Source organism: Mesoplodon bidens, assembly GCF_964165515.1.
Source record: "Mesoplodon bidens genome assembly, chromosome: 13".
NCBI classification, from domain to species: Eukaryota; Metazoa; Chordata; class Mammalia; order Artiodactyla; family Ziphiidae; genus Mesoplodon; species Mesoplodon bidens.
This window is the reverse complement of record NC_138169.1, coordinates 5,802,403-5,829,898: the sequence shown is the minus strand read 5'-3', so window position 1 is coordinate 5,829,898 and position 27,496 is coordinate 5,802,403. Positions and strand designations below refer to the sequence as shown.

Here is a 27,496-nt window from a genome sequence, read left to right as displayed (position 1 = left end):
TATATATTATACTATGTATGACATATATAATGTATAATATTTGTTGATTGACTCCGCTTCTCCCCACACCTGTCCCCCACCCCTTATCTCTTGTTGACAAAGGGCAGGAATTTTGCTTCTGCAAAATTTTGTATCTGCAAAGCCCGCAGTGTCCGGTACCCAGCAGGCGCTCGGTAAATAAAGGCAGGAAGAATAAATCAATCGTGAATGAATGAACACATGAACGAGCCTGCGGCCTCTGGCTCTTGCCCTCCGGCGCTGCTTTAACCCCTTCGCTCTCCAGGTGAGGTCGGGGAGCCCGGGCCCAACGCGCCTGCGCAGCCCCACCGGGTCGGCGGGCTCAGGCTCTAGTCCCGGCGGCGGCAGCACTCCTTTGAGAGGCGCGGCGCCCGCGGAAGGTTACACTCGGGGCGTGTCAGCGCTTCCGACCGGAAGCCTTCGGGGGCGGGGCCTTCGGGGGCGGGGCCTTCGGGGGCGGGGCTTGCTGAGAGTCCAGTTAGGGCTGCATCTCCTCTTGCCGTTGCTCCACGTCGGCCGCTCCGCTCAGCCTCGTGTCCCGCGCCCCGGCCTCCGCCGCCGCCCGCGGCCCGGTCTCCATCCCGCGCAGCCCCGGCCTTCCCGCCGATCGTGCCCGTCGCAGCCATGTCCAAGGAGCCGCGGACTGGGCGGGAGGAGATCGTGGAATGCCAGGTGATGTGGGAGCCTGACAGCAAGAAGAACACGCAGATGGACCGCTTCCGGGCGGTCGTGGGCGCCGCCTACGGCCTGGCGCTGGGTGAGTGCGGGGCGCGCGTTCTGGGGGCTCCCCGGCCACCTCCCGGGGCCAGGAGCTTCCAGAAATCGGGCGCCCCCCTTGGGGGTCCGAGGGACCACCTGACAGAGGGACCCTCCTCCTGGGGTCCCGGGCGCCCCCTTTTCCTGGGCGTTGGTGTCAGGGTCCCTTCTAGTTGTTGGAATGGTCTCCTGATTTCCAGTTTCCCTCCTCTGGGGGTTGGACGAGCCGCTGGACGGGGGGGCCCCTCCCCAGGGGTGGGACATCTTCTGACTGCGGTTTTGCCCCCTTGTCTGTGCGGGTTGTCACCTCCTCTGCTTTCAGGGAGCCAGTCTCCTCTTCACTGCAGCATCCATCTCCCTGAGAGGGTTCCCCATCTGGTCTTGGAACCCCTGTGGACCGAGAGGTCCCTTGCTAGGCGTTCCTTCCTGTGAGGTGTGCTCCCTGGGGCCTTGCCCTCCAGCCTTGGGGGCTTCCTCCCAGACCCAGGGCCTTTCTGACTTTTAGCTCTTCCCTTCTGTTGGTGGGGAGTCACTTGTCAGCCAACAGCACCTCGTGCTGCTCCCTCATCGCCCCCGCCCAGGCTGACCCTGCTAGAGGCCAGCATGGATTCTGGGCACTGGGGAGAAGGGGGGTCAGGTAGGAGTCTGCCTCTGCGACTGGGGCCGGACTCCATCCCCTCACGTGTTTACACTCCCAGCTGCAAACCGAACCTAGTCAAGGGCCTCCCTTCCAGCTGCCGCCCTGGCCTCAGGAGCCACCTGGCTGGGTGTGGACCTGGACCAGGAGGCCCTTTTCCGGATGAGACGCTTTCCCCCGCATCTACCTGGCTGGTCCACCTACCTCCTGCACCCTCCCCTCCTCAGGGGTTTTTAACTCATTAGGGCCCTTTCCCTCCTCTTCTGGCCCCCTCCGCTGGCTGCAGGGACTCCTGTGTTTCTGTTGGTGGCATCACAGTTCTCAGGGAGCCTCACAGAAATGGAGACGTGGGTCGTCTGACTTCTTACGTCGTGCCCTTTCCAGCCCAGTGTCAGCATTCCCCCTGGGAACCTCCTTTCCTCTTCCCTGAACTGGTTGGTTTTCCTGCTTCCTGCTTTTCCTCCCTCTGCCGTTCAGTGCCGCCTGCGTGCGGGCTTTGCCAGAGCAGTCTTGATGCACAGGTCTGACTTTGTCACGCCTGGGCTCCAGGGCTTACAGTGGCTCCTTGTTGACTGAGGGTTTGCAAACCCTGCCGCCTGGCGGCTTCCAAGTCCTCCACAGCACGGTGGATGTCATAGCTTCCACGGAGCCCCGTCCCTTGGCTAGCCCAGCTGCATCCCTCTCCCGCCCTCCCGCTCCCTGGACAGGGAGCCCCTGTAGATAGGTGTGGCTTATTACACGCCGGGCCTTCTTTCAGGTAGTAGTTGGTAATGTGTGTTGGATTGGGAGATAGACTTTTTTTTTTTTTTGCCGCGCTGTGCGGCTTGTGGCATCTTAGTTCCCCGACCAGGGATTGAACCCAGGCCCTTGGCGGTGAAAGCGCGGAGTCCTAACCACTGGACCGCCAGGGAATTCCCTGGGGGACCGACTTGATTCCTAAGAAGAGCCAGGAGCGGACCTGCGTTCTCTGTGTTACGGTGCCTTGGTGCCAGCTGTTCCCCCTGCTGCTTTACAGAATGAGTTCACAGAAGGGCCGTCCTGTGAGGTGCGTGAGACTGAGCTGTAATCTGACTGCTGGGATTTTGAAGTGGCTCCCCCACTTCCTAGCTGTGTGATCAGAAGGAAGTCACCCGATCTCCTGAGCCTTGGTTTCCACACCTGTAAAATGGGCATAATGAGAGGACCCGTATCACTGGGTGACAGATGATCGGGCCGAGCTCCCGCCCGCACCTGGCCTGTGGGGTTTGCTGAGTAGACACTGGCAGAGGCACCAGTAGCTCCCAGTCTGCCTGCCCAGCTCCTCTCTGCCCTTCAAGGCTGGGACTGGTGGCCTGCGGGCCATGTCGGGCCTGCAGACTTAGTTCGGGCGGCTCACACACCGAAAGACCGCATAGGAAAAGTAAGGTTTGCAACTTCTTTTGAAAACCCAAAGGCGCGTGCTGCTGGGTCTGTGTCCTCACGTGATGGCGTCAGCTGAGCTGAGCGGGGCTCCTCTCTCGGTCTGGGGGTGGCTTAGACCTTGGTGTTTTGCTTTTCCTCCTCTCCCATGACTGACGGTTAACCCACCTTGCTTCTCTCCTTTCCGTGGGCCTGGCCCTGGACGTTTTGGTCTTTGCTTTAAGAACCAACTCAAACGCTGCCTTCTCTCTGATTATTCTCTCTGACCGTTTTCTCCTTTCCTCTACTCTCCAAGTGCATGTAATTTGGGCTTTCAGCCTGTCTTGCCTGTTCATTTATTTGTGAGCATTTTTTTTTTTTTGGCTGAGCAGTATGCGGGATCTTAGTTCCCTGACCGGGGATCGAGCCTGTGCCCCCTGCAGTGGAATCGTGGAGTCTTAACCACTGGACCGCCAGGGAAGTCCTCAAGTGTCTTTATACCACAAACTGCAACTCGCCTCTGCGTGCCAGCCTCTGGGACAGAGCTGGCCAACAAATAGAAGGCTTGGTCTCTGTTCTCCAGCAGCTCAGGTGTACTTGTGGGGAGAAGGCTCGTGCAAAGGTAGCAGCGCTGAGCGGTGGGCGTAGGGGTGCGTGCTGTCCGCCTTCTGAGCTCTGGGTCTATCAGGATGCTGTTGAAGAGGGCTGGCAGGATCTTGAGCTGAGACTTGAAGGTGTAGGCTGGTCAGAATTCTCACAGATGGAGAGGAAGAAGCAGGTGAAGTGGCAAGCGAGGCTTACAAACTCGGATGCCTGCAGGGACCAGGCAGGTGACAGGGGTATTAATAACAGCTAATATTTAGTGAGCACTTCCTGCACGCCAGGCCCCATTCGGGAACTTTACACAGATTAACTAACTTAATTCTCAATAACCTGGCTAAGTAGCTGCGGCTTTGATCTCATTTCCCAGCTGAGAAAGTGGAAGCTCAAAGTCTTGGTTGAGATCTCGCAGCTGTGAGCCGTGGAGCTGTGAGCCGTGGAGCTGCTCGTCACTGCTGTGTTAGGTTGCCTCTCGCATGTGTGTGAAGGGCCAGGTGGGGCAGCTGTTACCTGCTTGAGCTGATTGTCACCGTGTGGAGTGACAGGGCATCAGCTACCTATTGCTGCATTGCAAATCACCCCAAGACTTAGTGACATAAAACAATGGTAAATGTTTAGTATTTCTCAGTTTCCGCGGGCCAGGCTTCTGGGAGTGGCTTAGCTGGTGGTTCTGGCTCTGGGTCTCCCGTAGCTGCATCCACCCGTGGGCTGGGGCTGGAGGCCCACTTCCCAGGGGCCGTCTCACGTGGCAGTGAGTCAGTGCTGGTCGTGGGCGGGAGGCCTCCGTTTCACGCTGCCTAGGACTGCTTGAGTGTCCTCACAACATGGCCACTGGCTTCCTGCAGAGCAAGTGATCAAGGCGGAAGCTGCAGTGTCCTTAGGACCTTATGACCCGGCCTCACAAGGTGCACTCGGTCATTTCCTTAACAGTCCGGCTCAGCGGGGGGAGGGGACGACACAAGGACATAAATACCAGGAGGCGACACTCGTTGGCCGGCTTCCATGGCCAGATGTCCTGTCTTCTCAGGAGAAGCCAGAAATCCTGCACTTCATTTGGAAACCGAATTTAACATCAGCCCGTTCAGTTCCTGAGCATCGCGCAGACTGAACTAAACGTGCCGGTGGTCCGTCCCCCGGGCTTCTAGATAGCAGCCTCTGAGCTGGGGTGGGGGGGAAGTGGGGGACACGTGTGGGCAGAAGCCCCAGGAGCCCCTGCTCGACTGGAGAATCGTGTCGATCCCTTGGCTGAGTCGTGGATGGTGGGAAAGTTTCCGCTCAAAGCCCACCCACTCTTCTGCCGTCCGCTGGGGTCCTCGCGATGCTGAGATGCTGCTGTGACTGCTCGCTCCCCGGGTCGGCAGGCTAGTTACATCCTCCGCCCTCCCGGATGCTGTGGTGGCGCCCTTTGTGATGATGGGCTTTCCAGGTCTTCAGGGGAGGCCCTGCTCCATCTCTTGTGTCAGCCCAGAGGAGTTTTTGGTGCTGGAGCTCTTTGCAGTTTGTGAGGACCAAGGTGACTTAAAAAGCACTTACATAGATTGCCTGAGGCCTCACAGCTAATAAATGGCCAAGCCAGGATTTGAACCCAGGCCTTCTGGGTCCAGAGTCCATGGTTTTTAGGCATGCTGGTTAAGATATAAAATCACCGCCTCGTGACTTTTGTTCATTTGGGGACTAGCGGTGGTGGGTAAGATGCCCTGCGCTCCCAAGACCCTCTCTCATCAGGTGCCTTTGAACCCCTCAGACACACATAACTCCTCAGGTGTATCCATCTCATCACTGAACCAAGACTTTCCTCCTAAGATCTGTCGGAGTTATGTGCCTTTTTTTTCTTTCTTTTTTGTTTCAGAAAATTATGATGACTTATATCATTGGTCAGTTGAGTCATATTCGGACTTCTGGGCAGAGTTCTGGAAATTCAGTGGAATTGTCTTCTCACGCATGTATGATGAGGTAAGTAGAGATTGTGCTTACACATTATCTTTTCATGGTTCTGATCCAAAATGAAGTGTTAATTTTGAGGAAGACTAAATCATATCTTCTTTTAAATCCCCACATCAGCGGGAAAAAGTCATTGCCCTAGAGAGTTGGCAGGAAATTGTGTTGGGGTCACGGACCTCATGGGGACTCTGCAGGCTCCGGGCCCCCCGATGCGTGTGGACCCAGGCCTTGTCCTGGGAATCTGAGTGATCCGAAGAGTAGGGCATCGCTATATTTTTATTTTATTAAAATTTTTTAGAATTGCGGTAAAATACACATAGCACAAAATTTACCATTTTATCCATTTTAAAGTGTACAGTTCAGTGATGTTCCATACATTCACATTTTTAAAATTTATTTGTTTTATTTATTTATTTTTGGCCGCACTGTGCGGCCTGCGGGATCTTAGTTCCCCAATCAGGGATGGAACCTGGGCCCCCCACCATGGAAGTGTGGCGTCTAAACCACCGGACCACCAGGGAAGTCCCCATACTATAATTGTTTTTTCTTTTTAAAATTTATTTAGTTATTTATTTTTGGCTGCGTTGGGTCTTCATTGCTGCGCGCGGGCTTTCTCTAGTTGTGGTGAGTGGGGGCTACTCTTTGTTGCGGTGCGTGGGCTTCTCATGGCTTCTCTTGTTGCAGAGCACGGGCTCTAGGCATGTGGGCTTCAGTAGTTGTGGCTCACAGGCTCTAGAGCACAGGCTCAGTAGTTGTGGCGCATGGGCTTAGTTGCTCTGCGGCATGTGGTATCTTAACCAGACCAGGGCTCGAACCTGTGTCCCCTGCATTGGCAGGCAGATTCTCAACCACTACACCACCAGGGAAGCCCCCTGTAATTGTTTTTTAAACTATCAGTAGTTTTGTTATTTACCTGGATTTTATTTTATTTTATTTTTTTGCGGTACGTGAGCCTCTCACTGTTTTGGCCTCTCCTGTTGCGGAGCACAGGCTCTGGACATGTAGGCTCAGTGGCCACGGCTCACAGGCCTAGCCGCTCCGCGGCATGTGGGATCCTCCTGCACCGGGGCACGAACCCGCGTCCCCTGCATCGGCAGGTGGACTCTCAACCACTGCGCCACCAGGGAAGCCCTTACCTGGATTTTAGAGATTTTTATTTATTCCCTCAATAAATATCCAGGGAATAAGAAGTCTGTTGTGTGTTTGGTTTGATTATGGGCTGAGCCATTCTGAAAGGTTCACCTGGAGAAGAAACCAAGGTTCCAGCCCTGAGGGAGGAGGCACGGATCCAAATTCCTAAAAACTGTGGCGGGGTGTCCGGTGGGCCTTGCACTTTGATCTCCTGGTTTCCATGCTCTGGTCAGCCCTGGAACATGCGGCAGCTGCCGTGTCTGTCTGTCTGTCCTTCTTTCATCAGCATTGCTCATAAAGTAGGTGCTTAATAATTAACAGACTAAATTAGTGGGGCGGTGTTTTCCCTTAGCATTAATTTTTTTTTAACTTTAGTGAGGAATAATTGATACATATAATTTGTTTTTTTTATTTGGTTGCACTGGGTCTTAGTAACGGCACGCGTGCTCCTTAGTTGTGGCATGCGAACTCTTAGTTGCGGCATGCGTGTGGGATCTAGTTCCCTGACCAGGGATTGAACCCGGGGCCCCTGCATAGGGAGCACGGAGTGTTAACCACTGCCCCACCAGGGAAGTCCTGATACATATAATTGTATATATTTCAAGTGTACATGTGAATGATTTGATATACATATGCCTTGCGGAATGAGTACCAAGATAACTGACACATCCGTCACCTCACACAGTTACCTTTTTCTTTTTTTTTTTTTTTTTGTGGTGAGAATGCTGAAGGTCTACTCTCAGCAACTGTCAGGTACACAATATCACATTCATTTCTATTTTCAGTTTCAAGCCTTTGGGCCAGGTCTGCGTTCAGTCTGTACAGCGATCTAGTGATGCCTGGGCCAGCGAGTTAGCTGGACTCCTGTGACGCGGAATCCCTTCTGTGCATCTGGTGTTGCTCTCACGCACGTGTGTGTCTCGGTTTGCTGTTATCCTCTGTAGGTCGTGGACACGTCCAAAGAGATTGCGGACGTCCCTGAGTGGTTCAAAGGCAGTCGCCTCAACTACGCGGAAAACCTCCTGCAACATGGGGAAAATGACGGAGTGGCCCTTTACGTAGCACGTGAGTCCTGACAGCTACTCGGATTTTCCTCTCGCAGTGTGATGGGGCCACGTGTTCAGAGAGGCTCCGAAGCACTCAGAACCTGCAGTGTATGATTCCAAACAATAGCTCGGCACCTTTTTTTTTTTTGTGGTGAAAAACACAAAATACTAACTTTACTATCACTTTTTTTTTAATGTACAATTTAAATGTACAATTCAGTGGTGTTAAGTATATTCACATTGTTGTGCGGTAGATCCCTGGAACTTTTTCACTGAAACTCTGTCCCCACTAAACACTGATTTCCCCTCCTCCTCCCCCAGCCCAGCCCTTGGAAAATTATATTAAAAAAATCACAACCAGGGCTTCCCTGGTGGCGCAGTGGTTGAGAGTCTGCCTGCCGGTGCAGGGGACACGAGTTCGTGCCCCGGTCCAGGAGGATCCCACATGCTGCGGAGCGGCTGGGCCCGTGAGCCATGGCCGCTGAGCCTGCGCGTCCGGAGCCTGTGCTCCGCAACGGGAGAGGCCACAACAGTGAGAGGCCTGCGTACCGCAAAAAAAAAAAAAAAAAAAATCACAACCAAATCAAAGGATTCTTCACTTAATAAAAACATTCCCAGTAGTAAAAAAAGAATCTTTAAATGGCAAATTCTGGACGTGCGTCTCAAGGATGCCCTTTTCCAAACCTTTCTTTTCCGGAACGTCGGGTAAACCTGCATCTGGTTTGCGTCCCCTGCACCTGTCGCGTCTCCTGGGTGCGTATCTCTAACCTGTGTTTGAACAGGTGTGAGTTTTCATCTGTGTCTGTGACTCAGAACCTCTCTTTTTAGGATGGTCCAAGGATGACCTGTCCTTTTTCTCTTCCCAGGGGAAGGCAGGGAGGAGATCGTGAAGGTGAGTTTTGCAGAGCTGCGGAAACAGGTGGCTTTGTACGCCGCGGCGATGAGGAAGATGGGCGTGAGGAGCGGAGACCGGGTCGTCGGTGGGTACTCCTGGTGCCTGTCACAGTGGGGGCAGGGGCGTGGCTCGGAAGGAATGAGGTGGCGTTGGGTCAGCTTGCACGCACACGGCTTCGCGTGTGTACACGTGCGGCACAAACCAGACCAAGAGGGACGATCGTTGCAAGTGCGGCCCAGCCAGAGTGAGCTGGGCTGTGAGGGTCCCCGGCTCCCGGCCTCCATGTGGGCATGTCCTCCTGAGCCAGTGCTCACAGACGTCTACTATTATTATTAATAATAATTTAAAAAATGAATTTGTTATTATTTTTTTTAATGAAATGTGGTCCTTAAACTAAACACAAACCAGAAAGTTCATCAGGTCCTTGATGACAAAGCCAGGACTCCTTCCAGGGTTGGGAAAAGCTGCTGCATTTTCTGGGTCTGCCCACCTCCAACTCGATGCTTTCCTGAGGAATTCCTGAGGGCTGGTTTCCATTCTGTGATGTTCACCGTCTGTGCTGACACGATTGTAGACTGATTCCTAATCCCCAAAACCCAGCAGAGGGAGTTTTATCAGTGGAGAGACTCACTAGACTGATTTCCTCTGACCCACAGACGCCAGGGCAGGTGCCACCAGCCTGCTTGTTTCCCAGATGAAAAACCGAGGCCCAGAAGAGAAAAGTAAACTAACCATTTTTTTTTTTAAACTTGGAAAGGATTTTATTTAAAAAATGGGCGCTGATTTAAACAGTATAGACAATTTCAGTTCATAAGGTCGTTAACTGGAAGTATGTGGATATACTCAGCCTCTGGAGGTAATACATAGACAGTTACTTTTTTTTGGCCGAGCCACTTGTGGGGTCTCAGGCCCCGACCAGGGATTGAACTTGGGCCCTTGGCAGTGAAAGTGCAGAGTCCTAACCACTCGACTGCCAGGAAATTCCCTGAGAGTTAGTGAGGCATGAAATCTGATAGCCAGGACCCTTCATCACACATCTGTTGAACGATGGATTGTAATTATCTGGTGCCGCGATAGAGCAGCGTGCGCCTGGGCCCGAGTTTCCTGGTGCCTGGCTGCTGGCCCGAGGCCACACTGTTCCTTGGGATCCCCACCTGGGCCTCCTCACTCAGTGCGGCTTCTCCCACTTAGTTCTTCCTGGTGAGGACTTGTTTAGCAGCATCCACTCCCTGGAGTCAGGAGACCTTCCCTCGGTGCCTGGCGCTGCCTTTGGGCCTGTGGGTTTGGATGAGGACTTCTCTTCCCTGGACCTCGAGTTTCTGCGTCTTTAAACAGGGCAGCAGAGAGGCTGAGAGGCTTTTTATGCAGAGTCTCCCGTGGGCAGAGAAGTTAGGTGGGCTTTCTTGGCCCTGCCCATCCACACGCACCCCGGGAGGGGCTGGTGACCATGACGGATGTGTCCAGGGGCGGTTCCCAGTCTGGGTCTGCCTGGGGTTCTGTGTGCTTTTTGCTGCAGTGCTGGGGTCAGAGTTTACATTGCTCCTTCCGGGATCAGGCATCAGATCTTATTCTTAAACCAAAGAAGAGGGCTTATCTGTCCTCTGGCCACACGACTTCTCTCGTGGCACCAACCCCAGTGGCATCGATGGTGTCCGTCCCCTGCTCGGAGGCTCGCTGACCCCCGCTGCCTCCAAGGTGGGACGAGAACCTGGGGCCCGGTCGGCAGCCCCGTGCACTCGCTTCCTTCCTGCCTCCGCACTCCCCTCCCGGCCCCTGTCCTCCTAAGAGTGTCCGGCAGAGCCTTTGCTGGGAAGCCGGCCTCCGCCCCGCCTGCCCCCAGCTCTGTCCCCAGATGGCCTCACTCAGGGAAGCCCCCTGGTTGCCCCTGAGCCAGGCCCTCCTGTTGGACCCTCTGTCGGCATCTTGTTTTCATTCTTCAAAGGATGCGTCGTTGGTAGTTATCTGTTTGGTTTTCTGATTATTTGGGCATCGGTCTCCTTTGTTTGGCTCTAAAACCCACGAGGCCTGGGGGTCTGGCTGCTGGGCTGCCCTCCCCACCTCCGGGGGCCATGGGACCAGGGCTGCAGGCCGGGCCGTCAGCAGGAGAAGCCACCGGGCATCTTGGCCTGACCGTGCCTCTCCCGTGGGACTCACTGCAAGTGGGCGCTTGGCCTGTGTTTGCAAAGAGGGCAGCCTTACCCTGTGTGAACCATGTGAAGGGGCCAGGCCCCGAGTCTCCTTCTCAGATGATGGAGCTGGGCATGGAGCGACCCCGCGCTGTGTTACTTGACTGGAGAGGAATGAATAGTAAAGGATGTGTAAGGGATGTGCCGCGTTATCGCCTGTCTCAGCCAGGGATGGAATGTTCTCCTACAGATCCAAAGGTTTACCCTGGTTCATTGAGGTCTCTGCTCAGAAGCCGTCCGTGCTGTCCTGTGGAAAAATCCATCACCGCTTTCTCAGCACCCCGCTTTATTTTCCTTTGTTGCCTTACTGCCTTCTTGAAATCACAGGATTATGTGTGTGTGTGCGTGTGTGTGTGTGTGCACGTCTGTCTGTCCTCCAGTACCAGAGGATGGGGCTTTGTCTTCTGTTCACTGCTGCATCTCAGTCTGCGGGTACCTGGCGCATAGTAGGTGTATAACGAGCGTGTATTGGATGAATGCCTGAGAGTGCTGGGTCAGAGCAGGCATTTTTGTGGTTGAAACCTCAATACCTTGGGTTCTTCGTGGTCCAATTTAATTTGTCTAGAAAAGGAATTCAAAAGGTTCTTCTCCCTTCCAGTAATTTTTCTTCCCCCCAATTTTCATTTTTTTTTTTTTTTTCCGGTATGCGGGCCTCTCACCGTTGTGGCCTCTCCTGTTGCGGAGCACAGGCTCCGGATGCGCAGGCTCAGCGGCCATGGCTCACGGGTCCAGCCGCTCCGTGGCGTGTGGGATCTTCCCAGACCGGGGCACGAACCCGTGTCCCCTGCATCGGCAGGCGGACTCTCAACCACTGCGCCACCAGGGAAGCCCCAATTTTCATTTTTAAAAATCTCCCTTTGAAGCAAACGTTTCTTGAGAAGGAGAAACGGAGAGCAGGACGTCCCGGGGCTGCCGCTTGGCCGTGTCACGTGGGGGACGCCTGCTCCGTTGCCGTTCACTCCTCAGAGTCAGGCTGGTGCTTGGTGACACCCCCTTCTTGAGTGTCACATCTTGGATTCTAATTTGACCTGATCGCAGTTACTAGGACAGGGGACTGTGTTTCCCAGAAGAGAGCGCTAGGGAAGAGCACAGAGGGGGATTGAATGGGGAGATGCTTGGAGGCCTTCAAAGATGTAGTCACAGCTGCTCACTGCTCACGGCACTGTTTCTCGTCTGTGAAGCGGGCGTCTCCTGGCTGCGTGTCAGTCCCCACAGCCAGCAGGTCACCCAGCCTCCCTGGGTGGTGAGTCCCGCCCTGCCTGGGGCGATGGCACCGTGGAGACACCTCAGTACGCTCACAGCCAAGTGTCTTCTCGGCAGCCGACATCCGTCAGCGGGCCTGCTGTGTGCCACGGCTGGGCGGAGCCCGGGGGCCGTGTGAGCAATGCACGACCCCTGCGCCATGGGACACCCAGCAGGGGAGATGCAGTGAACCCAAAGAAACGAAGTACCCACTGCTGTGGTCAAGTAGGCAGTTCAGAGCCATGGGAGGAGGGACAGCAGGAGAGCTGTTCAGGGCACCACGGGGTGTTGGAGCCCAGAGGGCTTTTGTGTCACCCAGGGAGGGAGCTGTGCTCAGGGGAGGCCCGGGACCTTCTGCTCCCTGGTGCCTTGTGCACAAATCCTTTTCTCTGGAGCATTTAGGACGATCTGTTTAATTGATCATAGTCTTTTCGTCCATAAAGAGTCTCTGCCTCTATTATCATAAAAGCCCAGAGGACTTCCCTGGCGGTCCAGTGGTTAAGACTCCGCTCTTCCACTGCAGGGGGCCCGGGTTCGATCCCTGGTCGGGGAACTAGGATCCCGCAGGCCACGTGGTGCGGCCAAAAAAAAAACCAAAACAAAACTCAGCTTCCTACTAGATGGAGGGCTGAGTCCCTTGCAGGACTTCATATGTCTTGACTGCTCTGCTGAGTCTTCATTCCCCTGTAGCCTCTCCTTCCCTCCCTGCATCCAAGCATCCTCCCACCAGCCGGCCAGTAGACCCATATCTGCGGACCTTGATCTGCAGGGCGTACCAGAAGGCATTGGGTAAAGCAGGGAGCGAGACAGGCAACGTCCCTGCCCTCACGAGAGAACCAGATATGAAGTTGCCAGTTATGATGATTATACTTAGGTGGTTATCATGCTAGATCTGGTGAGGGAGAAACACTGTGTGCTTTGTGGGCGACTGGCCAGGGGACCTGAGTTCTTGGGGTGGCCTTGGAGAAGGCTTCCCTGCGGGAGTTCCATCTGCCTTCGGAGCTGAAGGATGAGTAGCGAAGGCTGGTGTGGGTGGACGTGTCCAGGCAACGCAGGCAGCTTGTGCAAAGGCCCTGAGGCAGGGGGAGTTTAGAACTGAAGGGAGGCTGTTGTGACTGAGCCCAGAGTGGGAGGCGGAGCGGAGCGAGAAGAGGCCGGGATCGTGCAGGGATCCCTGATCGGAATGTGTCGGAGGGGGTGATGACGGGAAGTGGTCAGGCTGGCGGCAGTGATTGGGTCATCCGAGCAAATGTCAAGGTGGTGGGGTTGGGCCTGGCCCTGCTCTGTGAGCCGCTCACAGCCAGCCCCTCTCCCCACTCCCACCGTGACTCTGGGAGGTGCTTCTGGAAGTCCGCGGCATCCTCACACCCTGAACCAAGCTTTCTCCCTGTATCCCCTCCACAGGTTATTTACCCAACAGCGCGCACGCTGTGGAGGCCATGCTGGCGGCCACGAGCATCGGCGCCATCTGGAGCTCCACGTCCCCAGACTTCGGCGTGAATGTGAGTCGGGGTCCCCTCAAGTGCCCCGGGTTTGCGGCCCCCGCAGGGGAACAGTCCTTGTGATTTCCCCATGACATCTTGGGTTGGGGTGTGGGCAGCCGCCAGGCAGGGCCGGCCAGGCTGGGAGGAAACAGTGTCACGATGGCCTCCCGTCTCCCCGGCGGGTGACTCGCAATCAGCAGGAGAGAAGGAGCCAGAAGTAGCAAATCTCTCTTTAAGTCTAAAAGTGAACGATCCTTCCTTTCCAATATTGCCCATGCCCAGCCGTGCGCATTGGCTGCGTCAGTGCATGTTATGTGTGACAGGCGGTGTTGTGAGCATCCAGCAGGAGACGCCCGGTCGCGGCTCCTGTGACCTCATGGCCACGTGAGGGCTTCTGACGTGTTTCCTCTGCAGATTTGCTCATGGAAGATTTGCTTACGGAAAGTTTGCTCCATAATTGCCATTCCTGATGTCTTACTTCGGGGCTGAGCTTTGCGCTCTGTGCGGGAGTGTGGCAGGCCTCTTCATCCCCGTAAACCCCAAGGGCACCAGGGACCAGGGTGCACCAGCGGCGGAGTGGCCCAGGCAGGGGCAGGAAGCACGCACTGAGCCCCTCCGTGGGGAAGGAAGAAGCGGCAGAGCAGGACTTCCTGGGACCCCTACCTCCTGATCAGGAACCTTTACTGGTTGCAGAACCTCGGGAATGAGGGACCCTCAGGAGCCACGAGGCTGGGCCCGTTAGAGGACATGCCGGGCATCCACGTCCCTGACCGTTCCTCCTCTGCTCTGGGCGTGGCCCCTGTGCTGGGCGCCGGTCAGTGCGGCCCAGGGGCTAAGGGCTGGCCTGGCTTTGCTGGCCATGCATTCCTGGGTGAGTTATTTATCCTCACGTGCAAAGCAGGGGCATCAGGAAGAGAGAGTCTCATGATACGAGCGTAGACTGCGTGGGCCTGTGATTGACGCGGGAGGATTGATACACTTAGGATACAGGTGCAGGGACGGCGCTGTTCCAGCTCCGTGCTCTGCAGTCCATGTGCCTTGTCCACAGGCTGGGCATTGTGGGTGTGAGCTTGATACTCAACCTCTGCCCTGAGACTTGCTCTTCTGGAAAAGGTTTTCAAGGTATTTCTTTGCTTTTTAAAAATATTTATTTATTTATTTGGCTGCACCGGGTCTTAGTTACGGCACGCGGGATCTTTTTAGTTGCGGCACGCGGGATCTTTTTAGTTGCGGCAGCCGGGATCTAGTTCCCTGACCAGGGATCGAACCTGGGCCCCCTGCATCGGGAACGCGAAGTCTTAACTGCTGGACTACCGGGGAGGTCTCTCAAGGTATTTCTTATCTCCCCCCACACCGTGCAGAGGAGGGACAGACGTGCTTCCGCGACACACAGGCCTGGAGCGGTGAGGCGATTGGCTGAGGCCGGCCCTGGCCCCATGGGATGAGGACTGGGCCCTGCTGAGTTCGGGGAGGGGGTGGTCACCCCAGACCTCACTGCTGGTGGCCGTGGTTGTGCCTCCTGGGGCTTTGCTGGGCCTCTCCCAGATCGCCTCCGCCCCGGACCACCCAGGCAGGGCAGCCAGGACTGACCTGAGCCCGGAGCTCCAGGGGGCCACTTGGTCCCCAAGGCCCTCTGTGAGGCCGTGTGAGCTGCTTGGGATCAGGCCATCCTCTTGGGGAGTCCTGGAGGGTTGGGACCCTGTCCCTGGGCACTGTCGTCCTTGGATCCCTCAGCAGGCCTTGAGCTGTGCTGCTGGGAAGCGGTGAAGGAGCCTCGGGGCTGGAGAAGGCATGTGGCGTGGAGGTTACCAGCAGGCAGGCTCTTGCCTGGGTTTGAATCCGCCTCTGCCGCTTCCTGTCTCTGTGTCCTCGGGGACACACCGTAGGAGGGCTTGTGAGGACAACACCATTGACACCCATCTGGGGTTGGGACAGCGCTCAGACCTACCCGCCCCCCCACCCCACAGCTTGGTGAATGTCAGCTGTTCCCGATGAGTAGAGAGTGGGTGTTTCTGAGTGAATAGGAACTTGTAAGCAGTTGTGATGCTGGAGAAGCATCGTGCAGCGTGGGGGCGGGGGCGGGGCCTTCTAGGGCCCGAACGAAGCCTCTGCCTGAGGGCTTCCCAGAGAGCAGAGCTCCTGGGTTGGCCTCGGGTGGCGGGTCTGAGCCACCTGGTGCAGGGCTGGAGGCTTAGGGGACGGGCTGGGGCCCAGCCACCTCCTGCTTGCCTGTAGCATCAGCAGCTGGCCTTGACCCTGCGCCCATCCTCGTGGGGTCTGTCTTGTGCAAAATGTCACCACTGCAGACCACTCTGGCTGACTCTGGTCCCAGGTCCTGTTGTGCAGAGGATGCAGCCAGTGGCTCTGGAGCGGCATCCCTGGCGTTCCTTCCCTGGTTTGAGGCTGGTTCGGGTTTTCCGGGGTGGCGGCTCTCGTTGGAAGCGCACGCGCACTAGGTGGCAGCCTGGCTCCGCCCTGGCCACGGCCTTCAGCACAGTTGCTTGTGGGAGTTGTGGGCGTGATGGCCTGAGCCTCAGGAGAGCCCTCTATTCGGTCAGAAAGTGACAGGGCCAAACGCCGTTCTACTAAGATGCTTCGCTCTGCCCTGAGCTCTGGAAAGCGGTCGTCATTTTGCTGGGACCCTGGTGTAGAGCCAGAGGCAGGTAGCCATGTGCACGATCCTTTGGAGTGATTGTTGAGCAGTGAATGACAGTTAATGTATCAACCTGGTGACTTCAGGGCCCCCGGCTGCTGGCACCACCTGCCAGCTCCCAAGGGTGAGCCCTCCTGGCCGGGAAGCCCTGGTCCGGGTCACGAGACACAGCGCTTGCTCATGTGGGCACCGGTACCTGTGTGCTGAGGACCTGGGACAAAGCAATGACTCCAGAGCCTCAGATGTCTTCTCTGTTCTTTTCCAGTAGCTAAAACCTGCAGCGAAGCATCTAGAGTTAATGACGAGGTGCGGCCTGGGGCGGGACAGAGGGGTCACGGGGGCCCAGGATGGTCCTCTTCAGTGGTTTGCAAATCTCTGCTTTAAAAAGAGGCTCCTGGGACTTCCCTGGTGGCCCAGTGGTTGGGACTCTGAGCTTCCACTGCAGGGGGCAGGGATTCGACGCCAGGTCGGGGAACTAAGACCCTGCATGCCACGCAGCCAAAAAGAAAAAAAAAAGGAGGCTCCTGTTCTTAATTTCCGACGTCACCGTTTTGCACTTCAGATGGTCTCCCAGTTTCAGTAAAGGGTATGTTTCTGAAATTTGCAGTGAAACACAAATGTTTTTCCTACTTTCAATTGTTTGCTGCAAATCACTGAAGAATTTTCTCTATAATAAAGGGAGAATTGCCACTCTCTTGCAAATCCTGATTTTAATTATTTGGTTCTTTTACAATGGGGCCACATCTTTACTGACTACGAAGTAAGTTCTAGCCCCGTGGCACACACGTGTGCGATGGTTACCAGGCAGTTTACAGGTATGGGGGCGGGGTCTCCATACACGTGGATTCATTCACCTGCCCAGAAACGCGGTGGTGACCTCCCCTCGCCTTGCCAGGCTGGTGATGAAAGGACGCCGTCTGTTGGCAGGCCGTATGCCTGTCTGCGCAGGCTGCTCCAGGGAGGGGTGGGGACACGGCCTGTGCTCGAGGATGCTGGGGAGCATCGCTCACTTCTCTTGAAGCCCCGTGGCTCTGCGTGTGCCCTGCCCCTGCCCCTCTGCTCACCGCGTGCCCCATCCTCCAACTCTCCCACGTCTCCCCCCCCATCTGCTTGGATTTCCCACGCCCATTGGGCTCGTGGGCATCTCCACGTGCGGGGTCTGCTTGTTCTTTGGGTCCCCAACCTGCCAGTCTCACCAAGACCTCCAGGTCCTGTTTTTTTTTTTTTTTTTTTTTTTTTTTTTGCGGTACGCGGGCCTCTCACCGTTGTGGCCTCTCCCGTTGCGGAGCACAGGCTCCGGACGCGCAGGCCCAGTGGCCGTGGCTCACGGGCCCAGCCGCTCCGCGGCATGTGGGATCCTCCCGGACCGGGGCACAAACCCGTGTCCCCTGCATCGGCAGGCAGACTCTCAACCACTGCGCCACCAGGGAAGCCCCTTGAATCATTTTTGATAAATTTACGTCTTCTTGGGGAATCATCCACTTCATCTGGCTTTCATGAATTTATTAACAAAATTGAACATAGTGCTTTGTCACTTATTATTCCCTCTTTCTGTAGTAAAGTGTGGTTTCCGATTTTGTATGGTTGTATGCCTCAGTTTATCCATCTGGAATATGGGAATAATAATTCTATGTCAGAGCATTAAGTGAGTGAATATTAGTAAAGTGCCTAGGACAGTGCCTGATACGTAGTAAATACTATGTAAGTGTTAGCTAGAAATACCTGTCTTCTTGGTCAGATTTGTCAAGAGGCTTATTTTATTGATCTTTTTGGAAAAAAGATTTTGGTTTTATTGATCAAGTCCATCATTAATTTTCCCTTATGGCTTTTTTTAAATTTTTTTTTAATTTTTTTAAATTTTTTGCTTTATAACAAATTTAATCAGTTATACATATACATATGTTCCCATATCCCCTCCCTTTTGCGTCTCCCTCCCACCCTCCCTATCCCACCCCTCCAGGTGGTCACAAAGCACCGAGCTGATCTCCCTGTGCTATGTGGCTGCTCCCCACTTCCCTTATGGCTTTAATTCCTCCCTTTCCCCCCTCCCTCCCTCCCTTCTTGCCTTCCTTCTTTTCATTTTCCTGGCTACCTAAACCATGGGTATAGTTCACTGAAAACAATTAGAAACTGGAAACAAAGACATTTATAATTGCTTTGCTACTCCCCCACCCCAATAGATTATATGTTCCAAGGAGAAAGAACTCTGTTTGCTTGCCTGGCACAGTAGATGGAATAAACAAATGCTTCTTCCTCTTCTCAGCCCGCAGCTCTTCTCTGTTAATTCAGCTTCTGGTCTTGAAAATCTGAAGGCATTGAAAATAGAATCAGTCCTTGAATCTTTAGCCCAGAGAGTCAAATTTTATTGTGCATTAGAATCACCCGAAGCACTTGTGAAAACACAGATTGCTGGGCCAACTCCAGACCTTCCAGTTCAGTAGGTCTGGGGCCCCGAGTGATGCTGTTGTCGCCAGGACCCCTCTGAGGGGCCCTGGCCTCCCCTTGTCTTAGGCATGTGCTTTGCTGACTCCTGGGAGCTCTGAGAAGCAGTGCCGGGCCCACTCCAGGCCAGCTCATTAGTTACCTAATGAGTTTAATTAATCGTCACGCCACAGGTGGCTCTAACCTGCAGCCAGGGTGGAGACCCTGCCCATCAGGTCCTCACACGGAGGCTCTGGCATCACTGCTGGTACCCTTGGAGTAGCCCAGGCATTGACCTTGAGCCGCTGCATTGGACTGAGGGATTAGGAGTGCCATCTGGGTGATGCCTTCCAGATGCTGTTCCTGTGGATGGAAATGGCTCCACCACGGTCTGCACTTGGCAGGCTGAGAGGGGAGCGGGAGGGGAGTCCATCCGAGAGGGCCTGTACCCGTCACCCTCGGTGTCACACGCAGGTTGTATCAATGCATCATGAGGTTGCGTGCGGCAGTTCACAGCAGTTCCCAAAACAAGTTCCGCGTGTGCACGGGGGGTGTGCCTTCTCTCAGGGAGAGGTGGGTGCTTGGCGGGACGGTGATTCCGTGTGTGGAGAGACAGACAGCTGGGTGTGGAGAGCCTGCTTTTTCTCATGGGGCTTGTTTACGAGTGTACACATTTGTGAGTTCATACATTTGCTTGGCAAGAAATATCATTCGGAGGATTCAGGTACCTCTTTGATTGAAGATTAAAGGAGGGCCTAAATGTGGCACCACTTTGCATACAGAGCTGCCTTCTGGGAAGGTGAGTCTTCACTTACATGTGCCAGAGGAGCTGTGTTGGGAGGCTCTTGCTGTAAAATGGGGGATCTCTGTGGTCGTGCAGATACTCACCCTGTGTTTTCCCATTTGATAGACTCAGTGTATGTCTGTAAGTCCGTCCGGTGTTTCTTTGTACCGATGCTTTCTTTGAAGTGATGATCCTGTCTCAGGTGCATGTCCCGTTTGCTTGGCTGTCTTTCTTGGCCTCTGGATGACGGGGATGCAGGGATGTGGCTAGTGCACTGGGCACGCTGCTTTTTCTTTCCCTGGAGATGCAGCCGTCCCGTTGGCTGCTGGAGGATTTTGCCTTCTGGATGAACAATGACGACGCTTTCCTTCCACTCTAGGGCGTTCTGGACCGGTTTTCTCAGATTCAGCCAAAGCTCATCTTTTCTGTGGAGGCCGTCGTGTACAATGGCAAAGAGCACGACCACATGGACAAGCTGCAGCAGGTCGTTAAAGGTGCGTGGGCTGGCGTGGGGGGCACGGTGCAGGGGTGAGAGCCCCCCAGGCGTCCCAAGAGCCCTGCAAAAATGGAGTAGTCTCAGTCCTAGGTTGTGTTCCATTTTAGCAAAAAAAGAAAAAGATTAGCAACTAGGTATGTTGTGTCCTGTAAGCTTGTGTTTTCTCCTCCCCGCTGTTTTCAGGACTAGCAGACCTGAAAAAAGTGGTGGTGATTCCTTACGTTTCCTCCAGAGAGAAGATAGACATTTCCAAGATTCCAAACAGGTAAGCCAGCCGCATGCTGATCACTGGTTGCATGTGAAACCCACTCAAAGTCCCACCGGGCTGCAGGTTCTGTGGATCTTTGCACTTGGGGTTGGAGTGTTTTAGAGGTGCAAGATGTCTTAGTTAAAAATCGTCATTCTGTAGATGGGGACCCGAGGGCCCCAGGAGGAATCCCTTGGGGCCATGTGGTAACTTAGTGTCAGAACAGAGACTGTCCCAGGCATCCTAACTCTTCCTGTCTTGTGTCCCTTGGAAGTGGTGGGATTGGATGGGGCCTGGCTGGCTCCCCGGATTGGCCACAGCAGTTCTGAACGGTGACTAATGTGTATCCACAGGTGCATATGTGTGAGGATGTGCATATGTGCAGACACACATACACCTCTGTGTATGTGGTTCATATGTATGTTTATTTGTATGCATGTGTATATACACACATGCATCCACACAAAGGTATACACATACATAATATGTATGTATTTTTTTTTCATTTTACAACCTATTTTTTGTTGCCATTGCTAATGGCATCTTCCTTTGCTTTTCTGACATTTATAAGCTAATAGACCACAGGCCTTGACGTGGAATAGAATGGTGAGCACCTTAATTCTGAACAGTTAAGAAAATGGATTATGGTTTGGTCCAAGTTGATATTCTTCCCAAAGTTCTTGTTATACACCTTTCATCTCTTTGTAAGCCATCATAGAGGAGCAAGTTCTGAGATCAGGTGTGTTTACCTGTGCAGGTAAACCTGTCCCTTTAGCCTCGCATCTGGGCTGCAGGCAGGAGTCTCTGAGTGGCCTCAGGCCTCATGAGAAGCAGCGGCAGAGCCGCAGGTGGGGATCCTGTGTGTGCCGTGGTGGGAGGGAGGCGGCGAGGAGGCCTTGCTACTCAGACAGACGGGGTGGACGCGTGGCTGAGCGGCGCTGTGCAGGCGCCCTCCGGGGGGCATGGAGGGGGCTAGAGCTCATGTGCTGTCCCCCACGTTTACAGTCGAGCTGGGGGGACAAGACACGCCTGCAGGAAGGGGGAGCTGTGACCGCTGGGCCCAGTAGACACAGCCGTGCTCACTGAGCTGGGGACAGGAAGTGCCCAGGAGGTGAGAGAAGGGCGTGGTTGCTTCTCTGTGGGGCCTGGGGGGGGGGTGACACCTGAGGGACCTTGAGAGGTGAGCAGGGTCTGGGGACAGCTGCAGTACCAGGCTTCCAGAGGCTGAAGGGAGCTGCAGCAAAGTGACTGTTCCTTTAAGGCCATGGTCTCGAGCCACACTGCTTGGGTCAGATCTCAGCTGTGTGGCTCCGGGCCAGTGATCAACCTCTCTGTCCCTTGTTTTCCCCATCTGTAAAATGGGGGTAACAGTACCTTCCTCGCAGGCTTAGCAGTGTGCATGAAGTTAGCTCTCAGTAACGTCGTCTGTCATTATGAGCAGGTGAGAGCTGCAGGCCAGAGTGGGCTGTGTCCTCTGGAGCATCCGGGTCGGGATGTGCAGGTCCTTTCAGGCAGGCCTGGGCGCTTGGACTGTCCCCTAGACTGTGGGAACCCTGCCGACCTTGATAAATTACACCCCTGCCGTGAATATAGCTCCCCTGGTTTGACTGACGGGGCCGTGTGCACAAAGGCCAGGAGGAAAACAGGACGGTTTGCTGGCCCCGCGGTGGCCCGGCTTTTATTTTTCTCGATGTGTTTATTGATGATTGATAGAAAGTGAGCGCATCCAGAAGCAACATGAACCACCTCGTTTAGCTTCAGGCTGTGCGGAGAGCTCCGCAGCCCCGGTCCCCCCGGGAAGCAGGCCCCCGGCGCTCTCCAGCCTTTGATTGCTGGGTGCCGCAGATAAACCGAAAGCGCCTCTGCGCCTCTGTGGGGGGACTGCCCTTTGGGTTTTTCCTTTTTAGAGGAAGCAACAAAAGTAATCGCTATTTACTGTGATTTATAGACCGATGGGAAGAAAACGTTTTTCTCCATGTGGAGCATCCGATTCGATTGGGCCCTTTGTGTAAATGGGATTTGGATGGGAGGTGGAGGCGGAATGGGGTTTTCATTCGCTGGAAGGTTCCACAGTGAATAATCTTCCTGACACTCTGGAGAGGAAGGGTCTGCTTGTTTACCGCTCAGAATTATTTGGGGTGCCCATTTCAAATGGCCGCACCTCCCCCAGGAGACATCCTCATCTTTTTTGTTTAAAGATTTATTTTTATGTATTTATTTATTTATTTTGGCTGCGCTGGGTCTTAGATGCAGCGTGTGGGATCTTCGTTGAGGCATTTGGGATCTTTTAGTTGCGGCACGCATGCAGGATCTAGTTCCCCGACCAGGGATCGAACGCAGGCCCCCTGCATTGGGAGTGCGGAGTCTTACCCACTGGACCACCAGGGAAGTCCCACATCCTCATCTTTCAGGGTGCCTTTCCATGCAAGACAGCACACTTCTTCACTTTTTCATGTGCATCCGTTTGTATTTCAGAGTAATTCTCCTTGGCAGTTTGCCGCAGGCCAAGTTTAACTGACTTCTCCCCTTTCCTTGAAAGAAAGTTCCATTTGACAAAACAGTAGTTTCGATTTTTCCCCTTTCTTCTCCCTTCTAAACCAGTGGAGGAACAGGGCCGGGGTTTTGGATTCGATGTTTCCGCCGATCTCAAAATAGAGAAACCGCCTCTCTCCCAAGGTGGCTTTGTGGCTTCCGCTACCCTGTTTCTGCTCAGAAAACAGCCCCTTCGGCGGTTCTTGGTGACATGCAGTGGCGCTTTACGGCCGCTTTGGGGGCAGGGTAGGGGCAGGCTGTTCAGGCTGGAGGCGATAGCTGGGCTTAATTTTATTTGTTCCTGGACAGATATTTGCATCTGGCCATTGTAAACCTCAGGATACAGGAAAATAGTGAGAACAATTGCCCTGCAGGTTTTCTGTCACAGAAACTCTCGAGTTGGGACCTTGGCACCACTTTCTGGCTGTGCCCTTCAGGTGTCAGAAGAGCTTACACAACCTGGCACCTCCTCCCCTCCCTTCTCCTGGGGGGAAAGGGAAGGATTCAGACACCCTGGACTCTAGCTTGCCTTTGGGGAACCTGGGGAAACCAGGCATCTGCTGATCAGACAGCTAGTAGCAAACAGTTAGTAGCGCCTGGGCTCCGGGGACTTGAGCATCACTTCAGACCCCCTCCTCCGCAGAGTTTGCATACAAACAGCCAATGTGTTAATTGCAAGGGATCCTTCTCCACAGTGTTTATTAAAGCGCTTAGATTCTCTGGAGAGACAGCCCTTGGTCCCATCAACGGTGCTAATACAGCAAGCGGAAATTTTCGGGACTTCCCTGGTGGTCCAGTGGGTAAGACTCCGAGCTCCTAATGCAGGGGGCCCGGGTTTGATTCCTGGTCGGGGAACTAAATCCCGCATGCCTGCCGCAACTAAGACCCAGAGCAGCCGAAATAAATAAATAAATATTAAGAAAAAGCAACCGGAAATTTTCACTCAGTCACTTTTTATTCAATTAGCATGAATCCGTGAGCCCCGACTTCTCCCTTCTCTCTTGGGAAGCTTCCAGACAAGGCAGGTTCCTGGAATCTAGGTCGCCCCCCAGGTAGACGTGGAGGGGGGTGAACGGGAGGATGCGACCGATTTCCGCACCCCTGCCCCGCCCGGCGTTCTAGAACCTTCACCGTTTGTCTCCCGCGCCTCTTTGCCCGCAGCGTGTTCCTGGAGGACTTCCTGGCCACCGGGCGAGGCGCACAGGCCCCGCAGATGGAGTTCGAGCAGCTGCCCTCCAGCCACCCGCTCTTCATCATGTTCTCGTCGGGCACGACCGGAGCGCCCAAGTGCATGGTGCACTCGGCCGGGGTAGGTCTGCACGCCGTCCCTGCCTGGGGGCTTCCTGCTGGCTAGGGCGCACCCCGCCCCCGCTCTCCAGGTGGGGTGCTGCGCCGAGATCCGGCCTCGAGCCGGGCGGTGGGGGGCTGCTGCCCCAGCTGCTGTGGCCCCGTCGCCATGGGGTACCGGGACGCCACAGCGCCACCAGGGCAGGGCCTGCGCCGGGCGAGCCGGTGACAGTCACGCTGCACGTCATGACCCCTTAGGGTATTGTGAGTCTGACAGATGGGCCCTGCCCGCATTTTATTTTACTTATTTATTTTTAAATTAATTTTCTTGGAGTAGAGTTGCTTTACAATGTTGTGTTAGTTTCTGCTGTACAGCAAAGTGAATCCGTTATACGCATATCCCCTCTCTTTTGGATTTCCTTCCCGTTTAGGTCACCACAGTGCACTGAGTAGAGTTCCCTGTGCTCTACAGTAGATTCTCATCAGTTATGTATTTTATACATAGTATCAATAGTGTATGTGTGTCAGTCCCAATCTCCCAATTCCTCCCACCCGCTGCCCCCCTTTCCCCTTTGGTGTCCATACATTTGTTCTCTATGTCTGTCTCTCTGTTTCTGCTTTGCGAACAAGGTCATCTATACTATTTTTCTAGATTCCACATATGTTAATATACGATGTTTGTTTTTCTCTTTCTGCCTTACTTCACTCTGTAGGACAGTCTCTAGGTCCATCCGCATCTCCACAAATGACCCAATTCATTCCTTTTTATGGCCTAGTAATATTCTATTGTATATATGTACCACATCTTCTTTATCCATTCGTCTATCGATGGCATTTAGGCTGCTTCCATGTCCTGGCTATTGTAAATAGAGCTGCAATGAACATTGTGGTCCATGACTCTTTTTGAATTATGGTTTTCTCACGGTATATGCCCAGGAGTGGGATTGCTGGGTCATATGGTAGTTCTGTTTGTAGTTTTTTAAGGAACCTCCATACTGTTCTCCATAGTGGCTGTATCAATTTACATTCCCACCAACAGTGCAGGAGGGTTCCCTTTTCTCCACGCCCTCTCCAGCATTTATTGTTTGTAGATTTTGTGGTGATGGCCATTATGACCATGTGAGGTGATACCTCGTTGTAGCTTTGATTTGCATTTCTCTGATTAGTGATGGTGAACATCTTTTCATGTGTTTTTTGGCCATCTGCCGGCATTTTAAACAGAAGGAAACAGGTTAGGTGAGAAGAGAAAATACCAGCGCATCAAGGGTCCTAAGAGGTGTTGGTGTGTTTTCTCAAAGCTGTCATGTAAGCGCGGGTACGGACGGTGCACGTGCTGGGCGGCGTCGCCAAACTTCTGTCTGACCGTGGGCTGGGGTCAAAAAGTTTGAAAGCCTCCGGGTTATGTTATAAAGTGTGGTTAACCGAGGGAAGACTTACTGTGCTGTGAGTCAGCTCACGCTGCCGTAGCAAAATAGCACGGGCTGGGGGGTCTTAAACAACGAAGATTTACTTCCTTGTGGCTCTGGAGGCTGGGTGTCCAAGGCCGGGGTGTGGGCAGGGTTGGTTCCCTCTGAGCCTCTGTCATCGGCTCGCAGGCGGCTGCCTTCTCGCTGTGTCCTCACATGCTCTTTCCTCTCTACACGCACGTTCCCAGCGTCTCTTTGGGGTCTAATTTTCCTCTCTTCCTAAGGACATCCATCGCGGTGGACGAGCGCCCACCCTATCGGCCTCGTTTTAACCTCCTCCCCTCTTGGAGGCCCGAGGATTATCTGAGTGGAGAAACCTCACGTTGTCTAACAGCCTTCTAGCTATCGCTCGGCCAGATGGCGGTATTTGAACGTGAAATATAAAATTTCTCTTATCCCAGCTCATTTAGCTTGTACAGCTGTTCTCTGCTAGAACATCTAGAAGCTGTTTGAACCCCTGCCGTAGAATCACTCTAACGCCTTAATACAGCTCTTGACACAGTGTTTTCATCAGAACGTGGAAAGAGGTTAATACAATTTTGTCATTACCTGCATTTGGATCCAAGGAAGATCCGATGGCAGGTTAGGAATTATAACCGCCAGATACACATGAGCCTGTTCACAGACGGTGGGCGACTCCGGAACCACGGAGCGGGAGGGAGGGGACATCGGGGGCCAAAGGCTTGATTTCTGGAAGCAGCGCTGACCGAGCCCAGTGGCCTCTTTGTAGGAGGGAGTTCTTGTTGCTCACCATCCTGTTTTATCGCGCTGAGTCGGGCATGTTCAGAGCCTAAGGTGTAGCTGCTGGCATCGTGTTTTGCCTGGAGGGGGACCCCTGGTGTGCCTGGTCGGAGGCCCGATATCCGGCCACAGAGATGAGTGTTTTTAGAGGCCTTGCGGGCGAGGGCGTTGGGGGTGTGTGTGTGGGAAGACAGCACATTTTAGGAAAAACTGAAATGCCCGACTGTACTTTTATTTTTAGTGCTCTTTGCCTAGCGAATGTCCCTTTTTTAGGAGTGGAACATAAAAATGTATTAGATAAAATGTAGTTTGCTCATAAAATCATTGTGCTTGGTATATTTAGAATATGGAAAAGTCAGGAAAAATTATATTAATTCTGGCTTCGCTGGGCTCTTGCATCTCCAGAGAAGTGACTAAGCATCTTGCCTGTTTTCAAGAGTTATCTCAAGAGGAAACTTGAAAGCAGCGCCGGGGGACTGCCGACAGTGCCCCTGGGGCTGGCATGGCAGCAGGGTCAGGGCTGGGTTGGGAGGTTGGGATCCTCGTTTGCTGTTTTGTGGTTTCTAAGCCCACAGAAGAGCCCAGAAAACAGCCTCCCTCTTCCTTCTTTTATATTACTCTTCTTGCTTGAGATCCAGAAACCATGCTGCTTATACTTCCTGACGCTCGGGGAAAGCATTCAGACTTGCCATAAATATTTAGAAATTAAGGGACGAGCTATTGACGCGACTCATTAAGGTTCATACAGAGGGAAGCCAAGGAGAGTTTTGTGCCATCAAGAGGGTGAGGGTGCTGAGCGGGTGAGTACGTGGCGGGTTATGAACGGGCCAGGCTTATGGAGGCAGACCGTACTGGCGAAGATGCAGTTTAGAGGCCAATCTAAGTGAAAAGGGAAATCGAGGGGGATCTGCCACGGGTTCCCATAATCCAGGAGCTCCCAGTCCTTTCTGTGGATTTGCCACGTGAACACTTAGCGTTCATCGAAAGGGTTCCTGAAATGTTTGTTGTCCCCACGTGGTCACCCGCCTGCTCTGAGTGCGAGCAGTGTGTGTTGAGGGACTTTCCGAGGAAGGCTGTGACTGTCCTGGGTGGGCGCGGGTGTGCTGTCCCTGACCCTACAGTGCACACACGGTGACGCCACCGGGCTCTGGGCTCCCGCGTGCAGACCCAGGGTGGCCTCGGGGAGCCCTCAGAACGGGCTCTCCCTCCCGGCAGCCTGTCTACCACTGTCTCTCCGACCCCCGTGTGGTCCATCCCCAGGGCAGGCGTCCCCGCTGCGGGCCTGGTGACGGGGTGCCATCAGGACAGATTCGGGAATAGGAGCGCTGGCTCTTGAGTTAGAGAATTTGTTGGGTAGGATTGTTTCTGTTGAGCTTTGAAAGCGATCTTCTCCTCCTACTGGCTTGTGTTTTTTTTTTTTTTTCCTGCGGTACACATGCCTCTCACTGTTGTGGCCTCTCCCGTTGCGGAGCACAGGCTCCGGACGCGCAGGCTCAGCGGCCATGGCTCACAGGCCCAGCCGCCCCGCGGCATGTGGGATCTTCCCGGACCGGGGC

General features: G+C 54.1%; 1 protein-coding gene across 3 annotated transcripts in view; it reads left to right on the top strand.

Moving 5' to 3' along the window:
• Positions 1–485: 485 nt before the first annotated feature.
• The window catches only part of AACS (acetoacetyl-CoA synthetase), a 50,148-nt gene continuing 23,137 nt past the window's right edge, over positions 486–27,496 (top strand). For 2 of the 3 annotated variants that reach the window (XM_081253307.1, XM_081253308.1), the window contains exons 1-8: positions 487–775; positions 5,238–5,341; positions 7,405–7,525; positions 8,373–8,486; positions 13,234–13,331; positions 19,551–19,665; positions 19,851–19,932; positions 23,608–23,755. In XM_081253307.1, the coding sequence (XP_081109433.1) occupies positions 643–775; positions 5,238–5,341; positions 7,405–7,525; positions 8,373–8,486; positions 13,234–13,331; positions 19,551–19,665; positions 19,851–19,932; positions 23,608–23,755 (915 nt within the window). In that variant the 5' untranslated portion in view covers positions 487–642. Of the gene's footprint in view, positions 776–5,237; positions 5,342–7,404; positions 7,526–8,372; positions 8,487–13,233; positions 13,332–19,550; positions 19,666–19,850; positions 19,933–23,607; positions 23,756–27,496 lie in introns of all 3 variants that reach the window. The other variant, XM_081253309.1, reaches the window with a different exon arrangement.